General features: G+C 45.8%; 1 protein-coding gene across 1 annotated transcript in view; it reads left to right on the top strand.

The window, feature by feature from the left end:
- Positions 1-15,000, top strand: part of sema5a (sema domain, seven thrombospondin repeats (type 1 and type 1-like), transmembrane domain (TM) and short cytoplasmic domain, (semaphorin) 5A) — a 114,774-nt gene that overhangs the window by 64,854 nt on the left and 34,920 nt on the right. Inside the window, exons 10-14 of the mRNA XM_076290834.1 lie at positions 1,812-2,016; positions 5,639-5,846; positions 9,414-9,531; positions 12,960-13,141; positions 13,689-13,832. Of these exons, the coding sequence (XP_076146949.1) occupies positions 1,812-2,016; positions 5,639-5,846; positions 9,414-9,531; positions 12,960-13,141; positions 13,689-13,832 (857 nt within the window). The remainder of the gene's footprint in view (positions 1-1,811; positions 2,017-5,638; positions 5,847-9,413; positions 9,532-12,959; positions 13,142-13,688; positions 13,833-15,000) is intronic.

The following is a 15,000-nucleotide window of genomic DNA, read 5'->3' as shown; positions in this document are numbered from 1 at the left end:
TCTCTTGCTCTTCCCCTCACTCTCTCTGTATCGAGCTCATCACAGACACACACACACACACACACACACACACACACACACACACACACACACACACACACACACACACACACACACAGAGAGAGAGAGAGAGAGAGAGAGAGAGACACGCTGGCAGTCAGCAGCACCTTCTGTCCAGGCTTTCATCTCATCTACTGGTTCCCCGTGGGACGCGGGCCGGCAATCAGCACAACTGTTCTCCGAAACGCTGCATGAGCGATGGTGGTGCTGAGGCCCATTAGAGCAGCACGCCGGCATAACACAGAGGCGTCGTTCTAAACAGAGACCCGCCACTGTCTCTCTTTACCCCCCCCCCCCCCCCACGCCCCCACCCCCGACCCGACCCCCCATCCACACACCCTGTGACATGGTTAAGGCATCATTGAAGACCCATTGCTGTTTTTCTTAACACCCCCCCCCCCCCTCCACACACACACGCACACCCCATTCCCACTCTTCATAGTGGCACCGGTGGATTGGCAGCGGCTGGGGCTTGCTTTAGCTCACCTTGGCGCCGTCCCGTGAGGAATAGGGCATAAATCAGCACAGTGCGAGCCCCTGTGGGCCCGAGGGGGTCGATGGCAGGCTGTTAATTCTCCTGCCTCCTGCGGCGGCCGGCCGGGCTCCCCCAGGGAGCCATGTGTTCAGCTTTTAACACGGACAGCTAGACAATGAGCCGCGCTCTCTCTCGCTTCTTTTTTTCTTCTTCCTTTCTTTCTTTCTTTCTTTCATTTTCTTTCTTTTTTTATCTCCCTCTTTCGTTCTTTGTTTTTTTTTTATCTTTCTTTTTTTGTTTTTTTTTCTTGGCCCCCTTTCAAGCGGAGAGCACAGAGTGACTGATCCGCTGGGCAATGGAAGAGAAATGCACAGTAATTTGGCGCGGTCGCTCGGGGAAGGCCAAGGCGATTGATTCGTACGAGGAGCCAGTGAAGGGGATGAGATATCTCACAGCTGTACTGTGCAGGGCACCTCACCACACACATGCGTGCTTTATAATTTCTGACATGTGCCAGTGGGTGGTTCACTCTGAATCTGCACAAGAGTGTTAGCTTGGCACTCATTAGCAAGTTACTTAAGTAGAAGCACACACACGGGACAGTAGCAGCGATATACCTAAATTATACCGCTGATATGGACGCTATTGTAATGGGATTTAAAGGCAATGGGAGGTTTTCCCTGAACATGAGCTCACTAATTAGCGAATTACATAGTGCATATTTTACATCCAAAACACAAGTAAAATGTGAAATGGAGTTGTTAAGCTTTTTGTAAGTGTTTGCTCTCTTTCTGTTGCTTTCTTTCTTTCTCTCTCTTGATCCTCCACATCTGTTTCTCTTTCCCCGCATGTCTCTATCCTTCATGCTCTGTTTCTCTCTCAGCTATTTTCTCTCTGTCCTTATCTGCTTTTTGTGTCTCTCCTCATCTCTCTCTCTCTGTCCCATTCTCTCTGTCCCACCCTTTATCTCCCTCCCTCCATTTATACCCCTTGATTCTCTTCTTTTATCCATTTCTTTCTACTACTTCCCCTCCCCTTTTTTCTTGCTTTCCTTCCCTCAAATCAAATCAAGTAATGCTTTATTGGCATGAATAAATCAAGTAATTTCAGCCAAAGCCCTGAAAACTATGTAGAGTGGACATATTATTGATCTTAGAATAACATTTCATAAGGTGTTGTATCAATAAAAAAAGAGCATTGACAACTGCAGCAAAAGAACAATCAATCTTCCTCTCTCTTTTCTCTCTCCTTCTCCCTCGCTCCATCCCTGTCTCAGTGTGGCACCATAGACTACGGCTCGTACGTGAACCTGACGGAGCGCAACCTGCAGGACGCTCAGAAGTTCATCCTGATGCACGAGGTGGTCCAGCCCACGCTGCCCGTGCCCTACTTCATGGAGGACAACGTGCGCTTCTCCCATGTGGCCGTGGACGTGGTGCAGGGCAAGGACATGCTCTTCCACATCATCTACCTCGCTACAGGTAAGAATGAATGACCACTGCAGCACTTGGCCTCCCTGTCTTGAGTCATGACCTCGTCAAGTAGAATGCACAATGCTAAAGGGTTACCAGAAAGAAGCCGTCCAGCACCACATCACCGTAATGTCTTGTTTTTTGTGTGTGTGTGTGTGTGTGTGTGTGTGTGTGTGTGTGTGTGTGTGCGCTTGTCTGTGTGTGTGTATCTGTGCTTGTTTCATGTGTGTATGTGTGTGTGCATGTGCCTGTTTTATGTGTGTGTGTACGCTCACTGGCGGCACCTTAAGTGACGCCAAAGTTTAGAACTCCATTACTTTCAACGGAGCAAAACCCACTAGTGGAGTCTGATGCGTCAAATCTATAGATGCAAATGTCACCGCCAGTGGGCGTTAGCCTTAAGACTCTACTTGAATATACTCTCATAAGAATGTCATAACTTAACTCTGTCATAAACAAGTTATCTGTCGTTCGTTAGACATTATGGCATTATCCATCTGATCACATGTTTGCCACCAAAGCCTTGTTCTCCCTACCTACAACAAAAGCTATCAAAGCTGTCGTGATAATAGCCTATTGAAATAACAGCTTTAAGGTTAAGATAAAATTAAAGCCTTTGACAGAGACTGCCATGACAGCTCAAGAAAATCTTTCATATAAAGTGCTTTCTGCCATAACATGTAAGGCTATTACATAGATATACATAGATGTACATGGGTATGCCAATGTTATGATGGAGGTTTTTAATGTGTTATTAGGCTACTTGGAGACCCCCCCCCCCTTCTCCAGTTGGGCCTTGACCCAAATACCCCAGCTTGCGTGTGGTTCATCTGACTTCATCTGACTAAATTGTAACACTTGCCCTGTCCCCTTAGAAGTAAAGTTGCTTTAGAGCCGTAGTCCTTCATCATCAACAGCTACGTTAACATATTTATAGTGTTGTGTACAGTACCTGTGCATAAACAGCGGAGGTCATGTGTTTGTCCCCGTTGCTAAAGGCAGGGTCTCTGAATGCCAAGGGGCGTCCCGTGTTGAAACCGCTGCAATTAGCTTCCTGAAGTAAAGCCGCTACTCTCGCTAACTCCAGGGGGCTGCAAATTTATGCTTTTTCAATTATTCAGTGTGGCCCAGAGCTTGTTAATTACCCTGAGTTCATTAGTATAATAGGTCACATGCCGGGGGGTTCTCAGAACGTAGGCCTACCCCTCACCCGTGTTTGTTGTTGAGGATGTGAAAGGCGTACAAATATACGTGGTGCTAGCACAGGAGGCCTTCTCGACCCTAATAACGGGTGGTCCATTTGCATCCGTGCCTTTTGAAGCACGCAACAGTTGGCCCAGAGGCAAGGGGGAGAGAGGGTATGGGAAATGCAGAACAGCGGTTGGGGAACATCAAAGCCAGCCTCCGCCAGTCCTCGGCTGACGTCGGCGAGCTGCTCTTAGGACGGCAACCATGTGCTGTCCAGATGCCCTGTGAGGAGACCTCGGGTACAGTAGAGCTACAGGGGTCTGCTGTCTGCCCTGTGGGTAGGCTAAACGCCATGAAATGACCACCAGTCACATATCACTGTGAACAGGGTCAGCAGAGACAGGCTAGCTGTATTTAGTGCACCCTGCACCCATATGGCTGATGGCGACAGCACTTGAATGGCAATAGAGATGACAATGCCACTTGAATGGCTGGCACTTCGGTAATTACGAGTGCCTGTGTCTCGCGTTGCTGCTATTTGGAGCGGCCCAGCACCTGTTTTGGATCACCAGCTCGAAACTAGTTTGTCAGTCACGCTACAATAACACTCTTTGCATTGTATGTTCAATCCATGTGACCGCGTGATCAGGTCTCATATCAAAAACATTTGTCGGTGGATTTGAACATGGAGATGCTTTCCATTCCTCTAATAGAGACTTTGTGCGGTAGGCAATTCTGTTAAAGTAGGTTATCTCAGATTTGGCCTGAGACAATTAGTGATGAAATGTTCAGCAGCGATCAAAGGCTTAAACCACAGTGTCGGATAGCCTTAGCAGTATGTCAAGAATCTTTGCTCAGTACAACTCACTCGGGGTGCCTAAGAGCCATGCTGAGAGATAGAGAGAGAGAGAGAGAAAGAGATATGAAGAGAGAAACAGAGAATGAAAGAGAGAAACTCAGATAAATTAGGCTTTACTCACCACCATTAAGTAATGTGTTTTTTTTCTCCCAAGCGATAGTTCCTTGAGAATAAAGTGTTATCATTAAAAATAGGAACTCATTGGCCCCAGCAGTGGCGCGACTGGCTGGGGCACCTGCACCGTACGCCGGCGACCCGGGTTCGATTCCCGCCCCGTGGTCCTTTCCGGATCCCACCCCGACTCTCTCTCCCACTCACTTCCTGTCAGTCTCCACTGTCCTATCTAATTAAAGGCATAAAAAGCCCAAAAAATATACTTTAAAAAAAAAAAAAAAAAAAAAAAAAAAAAAAAATAGGAACTCATTTTCACTTTGCATTAACAGATATTCATTTATCATTTTACAATGCAAGACTAAAAAATAGAAATAGATCTAAGGAGGTGATTTATATTATATAGAAATATTTGTTCATTTATTTGCATAATTATACATACTATATTTATATACAACATTTAATTGTATGTCAATAATAATAATTAATAATAATGATAATAATGATAATAATAATAATAATAATGTTTTTAGGCATTAAAAAATTATTTTGTTAAAAGATGGCGTTTTTATTTTGGTGAGCTCAGTCTGCAGTGGCAAGGTGTCCTCCAGACCACTTTAGCATTAGCTTTTCCTCCAGTCTGATGCATGAAATGAAATGAAGGTATTAGAGAACAGGCCCACTGGGTGCAAAGCAGCTTTACAGGGTCCTGACCCCTCCGTTTAATATTGAATGTGACCATGGTGAAAACATGAGAAATCACAGCTTTTTTAGTGAGACGGATACGGGCTGTCCATCCCCTCGGACACGCGTTCGGGCCTCGTTCATATTTGATGGCCCAGGTGGCAGGTGGACATTATTCTTGCCCCTGCACAGAAGATGACGGGGCATTTGCGATGAAGGTGTCCCTCCCTGACAGCCATTCAGTGCAATTCCAAACCCCTCATTATGCTGTTGTGAATGTGATCCCAGGTTCTATTCTCCCTCCGGCTTTTTCCTCGTTCTCTCGTTCTCTCGCCCTCTACTGCTCTTTTCTTCCATGCTTCTGTATTCCTGTCCTCCACTGCTCACCCACTTCTCGCCTTTCTTCTACTTCTTGTCTTCCGCATGGCTCTCCTCCAGCCACAGAACAGAGTTTGTCCTTCTCTCCTCTTCCCTGTGCATCCTTTTCTCCAGCCTTACTCCTTCTCTCCTCTTTTCAACTCCCCCTTTCTCACATTTCCCTGCTGCTTGTATTCTCCTTCTTCTGCTTCTCTCTGCAGTCCTTCTTTTATTCTCCTTCTTCTGCTTCTCTCTGCAGTCCTCCTTTTATTCTCCTTCTTCTGCTTCTCTCTGCAGTCCTTTTATTCTCCTTCTTCTGCTTTTCTCTGCAGTCCTCCTTTTATTCTCCTTCTTCTGCTTCTCTCTGCAGTCCTTCTCTGCAGAAGCACAGTGGGACGCTCTAATAAAACAGTACCTGTGTGTCTCCTCTAGATTACGGCACGATAAAGAAGGTGCTGTCCCCGGTGAATCAGTCGATGGGCAGCTGTCTCCTGGACGAGATCGAGCTGTTCTCTGACCGCAGGAGGCAGCCGATCCGCAGCCTCCTGATCCTGCACAGCCGCAGCGAGCTCTTCGTCGGGGTCAGGGACCAGGTCATCAAGATCCCACTCATGCGCTGCAACTTCCACAAGAACAGAGAGTGAGTGTCACACACACACGCACACACACACACACACACACACACACACACACACATACACATATACACAGACGCACATGCATGCATGCACGCACATACACACACATACTGTACATACATACACACACACACACACACATTGCCACAATTACATCAAATACACACTCACTGCCTGACTGACACATAAATACACACATACAAACTCACACTCCGATCTAGTATAATGTGAGTCTCAAAAATGAACACACTCACTCAGACACACACACACACACACACACACACACAGGAAATGACTGCATTATATCTAACTCGCATTCACATAAAGCCATCAAGTCAAATAAACTAGCCGTGCCTCATTTAATTAGCTGCTGTGTGCAGCTGTAGCTGAGTGATGGAGAGTCCATCAGCTCTTTAGTGGATGGTGGATGTCCAGAGTGGTGCAGGGACCAGAGGACAGACTAATGAAGGTGGCCATAAATATTTCAATCTGTCCGAATCCACAGACCAAACGGGGCGAGCGCAGATCATTAGCTTCTGTTAAGCGGGGAGCTATGACTGACCTCAGGCCACCTCACCTGAGTTCTGACAGTCCTGTAGTTTGACTGCTAAAGCGGGAGGTGATAATGATACAGGGACCTGGGCGCAGAACTCAAACAGCACACTTTCAGATAAAGTCCATTTTCAACAGGGAATTAACAAGGTCTATCTGTCATTTACACAAATGTGGGTGTTTTGCACCTAATAATATGAGAGTGTATAAAATGTGATTTGTTACAAAATAATAGTATTTTATTATATTTTTTAATTAATGTAAAAGGGCAATTCCACGGAAAATGGACTTTTTGTCACATCCATAACGCCAGTGAAAGGCCTTGGCATTTGTATGTTGTGAATGATAACTCATGTACTCATACATTCTTCAGCCAAAAATAGCAAATGCTCAAATTTCATGTAATCATTCACATCATACCATACCATCACATTTTATTGCCGTTATGGATGTTCCGAAAAACATAATTTTCCATGGAATTGCCCAAAATTAAATCATATGAAAATACATATCATAGAGTGACTGGAGTGGTTGAATCCCTTTTTTGTGTAGTTGGACCTTGTTAAATCTCAGGTGAAAAAGTCTATTTGTACTCTTCTGTAAGTCGCTTTAGATAAAAGCATCTGCAAAAATCTGTGTATGTGTTTTGTAAAATTGAAACTTTCTCCGTATGGTCTCGAGGTTTGAGTTATCTCTAAGGATAAATCTCTGGGGAAACACTGTCCACCCTCGTCTCAGAGTTTGAATGCCCTGCGTCTATAGAGCGGGCAGTTCGGGGCACTCTCCCCACTGTGCTTGGCCGGCGTTGCTCGTCTGGACCTCTCGCACGCTCTCCTCCTGCTTGTGTATGTAAAGGGAGCTCTTCGCCTCCCGTCAGCAATGGCAGCAGCGTTACCCAGCCTGCCCCGCTCCTCTCGGAGCTGGCGCTGCCTCTGTAAGCTACACCCTGGAGCTGAGCCATTAACCCGGGCCATTAGCATCCCCAAAGGGAGCCGCTGAGGATGGGGGGAGCGGCGTGTCTGAGTTTAACTTTATTAGCGCAGGAGAGCGGACACAGAGAGAGAGGCAGCGCTGACAGCAGAGGTCAAGAGCTGCGATCGAGAGGAGAGAGAGAGAGAGAGAAAGAGAGAGAGTAGATGAGGTGGGATGGGGGGGGGGGGGGTTTGCACCCGGCAGGAACAAGAGACTTTCAATGCAGGTTTATATAAACCCAGAGTTGTTGACTCAGGCAAACATATACCCACACAGAACCACACACACACACATACACACACACCAACCAAAAAAGCATTACACAGACATACACAGACACAAGTCAAAACACATGCCGTATACTTCACACACACACATTTATAGACATGAGAAAGCTCATGCATATTCACACTGATGCAAAGTAACTTACACATACACACTTGTTTTAATTTATGTGTAGCTGAAACAAGCAAAACCACACACACATACACACATACACACACACACACACACACACACACACACACACACACACACACACACACACACACAAACGCTATGATAAATCATGACAACGATGGCTTAGCATGCAGTCTAGGAGAGGGAAATAAATCCTTTATAGATGTGATTTGTTGCACATTCATGACAAAGCTAGTTATTCTGTCACACACACACACACACACACACACACACACACACACACACTTGCTTGAGTCCAGACAAGACACCCAGAGAGATCTGAGACGGGCGTGACGTCCTTTGCTTACCCATGATTACATCAGTGCCAGTCTTAACAGGCTGACTGCAGCCATCAGGGCTCTTTAGAACTGTCCTGGAGGAGTCCCTGCGAGACTTCACGGAGACATGGCTCCAGGGCCGCTAGGGCTCAGACTCAGTGAAGATCACCTCTGATCGCTCTCCAGGGAGCCGCTGCTCCGTCTATAGCATGAATCTCGCTTCTCTCGCTGTCTTTGGCTAGCCATCAGTCTCTCCTACCCTCTCTTCCATGGCTCCCCCTATCTTTCTGCTTCTCTAACTCTGTTAATCTTTCTCTTTTTCTTGTTTTTCTCCATTCATCTGTCTCTCACACTATTTCCCCTCCTTCTTCTCCTTCTGGCTCTGGTTCTGGCTCTCTCTCTCTCTCTCTATCTATCTTTTATGTCTGTTAGACAATATCCATGTCTTCATTTCTCTCTCCTCTGTCTTGTGCATTCTCTCTCTCCCTTGTGCTTCCTTGCTCTCTTTCTCCTCTTCTTTTTTTCCTCCCCCTCTTCCTTATTGCCTTTCCATCACTCCCTCCCTCCCCATTCTGCCCATCCACACGTCATTAGCTTATTTGCATGAGCAGGGAGAGAGATATATTGCCTTATTGTGCAGAGCAAAGCGCTCTCTGCACTGCCTATAGAGCCCCACCCAGGAGGATGTTTGTGTTGATATTGTGCTTAATGTCCCATGTGTGCTGAGTCTCAGGAGCTGTCCACAGTCAGGCTGCCAGGGAGAAGGGGCTTTATGGAGGGGAGAAGACATTTGTTAGACAGGCTGAGACTCTTGAAATCCAATTAAACCCAGCACTCATAAAGATAGACATTACTAAGCTTTGAATACACACCCTTGGCTTTATGAACGGAGGCGGGGAAAGAGATATGCATTTTGCATAAGATACATTCCGAATGATTTAGGGATGTGTCATATTTGACAAGATGGTTACTCTGAGGCTTTTTCTGATTGAGATGTACAGTATTGACGTAGCGTCTATATTGTGTTAAGACACTGTGCTTTTTATGTTCATGTGACATACTGTGTATAAAGTGCTGTTTATGTGTACTCATTTTGAATAGGGGTGGGGAAGATGGTGGTCACAAAGCAATGTGTTTACCAGCACTAAGCTTATTGGCTGTGCTTAAAGGGGGTTTCCCGCAGGGTTATAACTGTACTGATTCTCTGTCCTGTTTTGGAATGGAAGGCACAGCTATGTGGCGCAGGGTGAGCACAGCTGTAACTGTATACTGATGCTCTGTTCTGTTTTGGGATGGGGGGGGGCACAGGGCCTGCATTGGCGCGAGAGACCCCTACTGCGGCTGGGATCTGGTCCTGAAGAAGTGCACCACGCTGGAGGAGAGCCTCAGCATGAGCCAATGGGAGCAGAGCATCACCGCATGCCCTGTGAGTACCCAGAATGCACCTGGAGGTGCTTCCTCTCCTCAACGCTCGGCCTCGGGTGTGGCCTCTCTTTATACACGAGGCACATTACAGGTGCACGCTGGACACCAGGCTAGTCATGATTGATGAAGGGACCTCGGCTCAATGTCGGCCGTGCCGAAATCAAATGTATCCTTGTGCCTTGAGCTCATTTTGTCAATGTATTACCTGTCCTCCATACCTGAGAGATTCTTACCATAGAATCACGGGTGTTATCCCATCTGTCTGTCGAGAAAGCAAGGACCAAATATAATACAAGAGACCACAAGAACATCAACAACCGCAGACTAGTGAGTAGTGGAAAACTGGACTTAAAGCCAAGGTCCAGTGTAAATATTTTGGATGACTGTGTGTAGCTTGTGTTAGAGTAAAATACTCCAAAACCACTGTGACCATGGCTGCTATTTTTAAGCCGGTTTTGTGTCTATTTGAACATCTGCACCCACCAAACCGCCAACTGTCTCTTTTTCATTAGTCACTGTGCTAAGTATCTCAGCTGGCATTAACACCTTGTTCAGGTTGTGTGCCCCCAGTTGTGTGCTAGTATGTGGCACGTGCCAAACCTCCCTGGATCTGTGCCTGATCAGTGAGCCATGCGTCCCCATGTGAGCCATTAGCGTTAGCTTCATGCATTCACTCAATTTAACCAGCGTGAGTTTTCAGCAGGAGCACTTACACGCATCTATTTCACTCACGTCACGCTAAATGAAGGTATAATTGTTGCTCTCTCCGCACACATCCATTTTTTAGCACAGCCAGCGGGTGTGTGTGTGTGTGTCTGTGTGTGTGTGTGTGTGCGCTTATGTGTGTGTGTGTGTGTGTGTGTGTGTGTGTGTGTGTGTGTGTGCGTGTGTGTGTCTCTGTGTGTGTGTTTGTGTGTTTATGTGTGTGTGTGTGTGCAAGCGCGTGCGTATCTGTGTGTGTGTGTTCTTGCGCGTGTGTGCATGTGTGTGTCTGAGTGTGTGTCTGAGTGTGTGTGTGTGTGTGTGGCGGCGTGCATGTGTGTGTCTGAGTATGTTTGTGTGTGTGCGCGCGTTTTCCCCTTTAGTGCGGCGTTCCATTCAACAGGTTACTTGGCGCAGGCGCTTACTGGCGTAAGTGACCCCACTGGCTGACAGACGTTTGGCAAACTTTTGCAGTACCCCCCATTAATCATGGTCCCTTTGAAGCTTACCGAAGGCCTGAGTGGTAGTTTTCACCAGGTCCACCAAAGCAGTGGCTGTAAAGGACGCATGACATCACCCACCTGCTAAATGATACGTTGGTAACGAAAAACACAGAGGCTCGCTAAACCAGTGGACTCTGGTTTGAAACCAACACAACTGAAGCCTTTGTCTATTCAGAACTATCTGGAGGCCCTTGTGAAAAAAGGGTTTAGTCGGAGCAGAATAGTCAGATCCAGTGTTTGAGTGAAGTGAGAGACTGATTCAGTTCACAATGCTTGTGCTTTCGGTCTGAACCTTTCACTCTCATAGTATATTAAAGCCAGCACTATGGAAATGTTCAAGAACCTTTGGAACAGCGCAGTTTTTCCATCTTGAAGTTAAAGGGGGACAATAGGGTCATATAAATAGCACTGTGTCGTAACGTGCTACAAGCCTTGAGGAGATGGCCTTAAGGCATGAATGTATGCCTTTCAGCCAAACGTATGAAAAACAGAAGGTATGTTGGCCAAGAACCAACTTCAGCGGCACATATAAGTCTGCCATCTGGAATCGCGGCAGTGGTGCAGGTACACCAAGGAGAAACTCACGGTTGAAGAAAGATTGTTTTGTTCGAAGAAAAAGAAGAGTCAAAGGGCCTTCGACACCATTTTCTTCCATCGTCTCTTAAACTTTTTAATAACTAATAAAAAAAACAAAAGTAGTGTAGTTGTCTTTGAAAAAATACTGTAGGTGTTCTTGTTTCAATTTATCTTTTTGTTGTTTTTAAGTCAGATCGTTTCCCTTTTATGTGTAAACAAATCCAAACAATTTTCCTTTCGGTCCCCAAAGTTATTTTCTCTTTGCTTTCATCCCATGTGGTGGCGCACAGTGTCCCCCCCCCCCCCCCCCCACTCCTGTTCTGAGAAGTGGTGTTGTTTTGTATCATCAGTCTAGTGGAAGTGATGCTAATAGATCCAGCGCAGGTTAGATGTGCTTCCCTTCATCTCCAGCCCGTCACACACAGGAGCCGCCTGTGTGTGTGTGTGTGTGTGTGTGTGTGTGTGTGTGTGTGTGTGTGTGTGTGTGTGTGTGTGTGTGTGTGTGTGTGTGTGTGTGTGTGTGTGTGTGTGTGGATGGCGGGGTTGGGGGTTGGCTGTAGCAGTCGGTGGCACTCCAAATTATTTTGAGGACAGGGTTCATTTCCTCAAACATGGAGAGTATAAACTAGTTTTTGGTTCCGGTTAGTTGCAGGCTTTGTGTTGTTTTCTCTTATGATCGGCCCACAGAAAGAGGCATTTTCCATCAGCACCTGTTTGAATGGCTGTATGGGAGGATGGAGACGGACCTGATGATGTTTTTCACATGAGTGCATCTTCACTTTTCCTTTCTCATTACCTTTGTATTTAATATACAATTTCATCGTGGCAACCTAAAGTCAATTGAAAACATTCTTTTTAACTTTGCTGCGATGAAATTGAGCCTGACGGCTTGTTCCAGCGAGCGCTATTCTCTGCTGATTTTAGTATGCTCTCATCATATCATATTTATCATGCACATTCCACTGCCTAGTCAATCATTTCTACGGATATCTATTGATGTTACTCCCACACACGTTCTCGTGCATTTCAAACTCTGTTTCATTTTTTCTGTTTTGTTTTTACTGTCCTTGTTTCAGTTTTACTAAGGGGACATGAGCAAAAAAAATCTAAAGTTTAGTTTCATGTGCTCACGTGAAACTTTCATGTGCTCACCCAAAACTTTCATGTGCTCATGTGAAACTTTCGTTTCACTTTCGTTTCGTTTCAGTTTGGATTATCTCACTCATTATTATTCTCAGCTTATTGTGTTTTTTTTATTATTATTTCACTGTCATGTTCTGTTTACAGTGGGTTTAAACTCAATATCCCTCAGTTCAATGTTCTCAAGTTCATGTTTTGTTCTTGGGGTCAGGTTTAGGATTTGTTTTTGAGACGAGTAGCATGCAATGCTATGTCGTTGCATGGAAAGTATGTTATTGTTTGTTACTAATATGTTATTAGATTATTCTTAGTTTCTTACTTATTACTTACTTACATATGTACTCTTATCATACTACATATTTGTTATAACCATTCACTAAACCATTCCATTCTATTTAGCACAACTTTTCAGCTAGATATTGCTTATTAGTTAGGGAAATCACCAAGTGCATAATAGGAGCATATATGTGAGAGGATAACTGAATGTGTTCTTCTCATGCGTCCTCAGGTTAGAAACGTAACAGTGGACGGAGGCTTCGGGCCGTGGACAGGATGGAAGCCGTGTAGCCATAGTGATGGGGGCAGTGTAGGAGCGTGTGTGTGCAGGACGAGGGCATGTGACCACCCCAGTCCTCAGTGTGGCGGCCGAGACTGTGAGGGTCTCAGTGTGGAGGTCGCCAACTGCTCCAGGTAGCGCTCTCTCTCTCTTTCTCACACTCACACTCTCTCTCCCTCTCTCTCTCTCTCTCTCTCTCTCTCTCTCTCTCTCTCTCTCTCTCTCTCTCTCTGCTAGTGAATGCACTTTTATACGTAAGATACATAAACACACACACAGAGTCATAAACTCTCTTTCAGTTATGTAGAAGGGGGTCACTTGCGCTTCAGCCTGGTTGGTGCTCACGGAACAGGACATAGAAGTTAAAAAGGGAGATCCAAAGTCTAACAAGAGCCAAGGAGCAGGACCGGAGCACTCAATGTTTTTTCATTAGCCTAGTGCAAAACGACTAACGTTTCGACGCCCATGCGTCTTCTTCAGAGTCAAACAAAGTCCTGCTCCTTGTCTCTTCTTAGGCCTTGGATCTCCCTTTTTGACTCTTTCAGTTATTTCTAGTCAAAGAAATGAGACTGAAGATTTAAAACTGACAGCCTCCTTACCTAATACCAGCAGTGGTGAGTATGAGTGTGGGTGACCCTCTGTGAGCCGGGCCCTTGACGACGCTGATTGCTGTTTTCGTAGAAACGGCGGCTGGACGCCGTGGACGGCCTGGGCACCCTGCAGCACCAGCTGTGGCATCGGCTTCCAGGTGCGCCAGCGTGCCTGCAGCAACCCCGCACCACGCCACGGGGGCAGAGTTTGTGTTGGCCAGAACCGTGAGGAGAGGTAATCACACACACACACACACACACACACACACACACACACACACACACACACACACACACACACACACATTACACACACACACACACACACACACACACACACACACACACACACACACACACACACACACACATTACACACAGATTTGTGTAAACACACACACACACACACATTACACACAGATTTGTGTAAACACACACACACACACAGCAATGTTCAAAAAGTACATACATTTTACAGTATGTATGTGTTATATTTATGCATGTGCACCATGTTAATATTTCTCTGCACCTGTAACCAAACATATTTAGAGCGTTTATATTAATAACTGTTTGTGTAACTTAGGAACGAGACAGAACTTATTATGGTCTGAGCGTGGCGTTACGCTTGCCGCTGCCGCTTGCTGCTGACCAGTGTGATCCCCACCTTAAAGTCAGTAGGAGTAACACAAATCCATGTAAAAGTCAAAACAGCAACCATATTCCTGCATTATTAGTTTTGTGAATTATAACACTATAGCAGCTGTGTTAAAAGAACTACCAGCAGCATGTTGTAATGTGCTGTTATCTATCTACAACATACACCTGTTGTGAGGGTTAAAGCTTCAAGTGTGTGGGCCAGAACTCAGAACAAATTATTGTTATAGTGTTCAACCTGCATGCACCCACACACACGCTCACACAGACAACCACACACATACAAGCATGCATACACACACACACACACACACACACACAGAGAGAGAGACACACACACACAAACACACACACACACACACACACACACATGCACTCATCATCACCTCACTAAGCGTGAGGATGTCAGTAGCGTCACCTCTTGCACTGCCCACACATGTTCTCTCTCTGGTTCTTCCGCTGTTGTTTCTCTTTCCAAGTTTGTGTTACTGACATTCAATTAGGGGAGAAAAAAGATGCCAGGGCGTAATAATTATCAAAACTCACACACTTATACACATACACACATAAACATGTACTGTATACGCACACACACACTCACACTCTCACACATACAAACAGGCACGCACACACACAGACTCACTTCCGAACACACTTACACACACACATTGGCAGCCTTGCTTAAAGTGCGTCTCCTCATCATCTCCTAATTACCCCCTGAAACTCCTGAAACACCCCCGATCCGCATA

The sequence above is a fragment of the Alosa pseudoharengus genome, unplaced genomic scaffold (assembly GCF_046254945.1).
Source record: "Alosa pseudoharengus isolate Yale_2024_CS ecotype anadromous, Long Island Sound unplaced genomic scaffold, YU_APseudo_1.1 YU_APseudo_1.1_scf_18, whole genome shotgun sequence".
NCBI lineage: Eukaryota > Metazoa > Chordata > Actinopteri > Clupeiformes > Clupeidae > Alosa > Alosa pseudoharengus.
The sequence above is the reverse complement of the archived record's forward strand: the minus strand, read 5'-3'. Positions and strand labels throughout refer to the sequence as shown.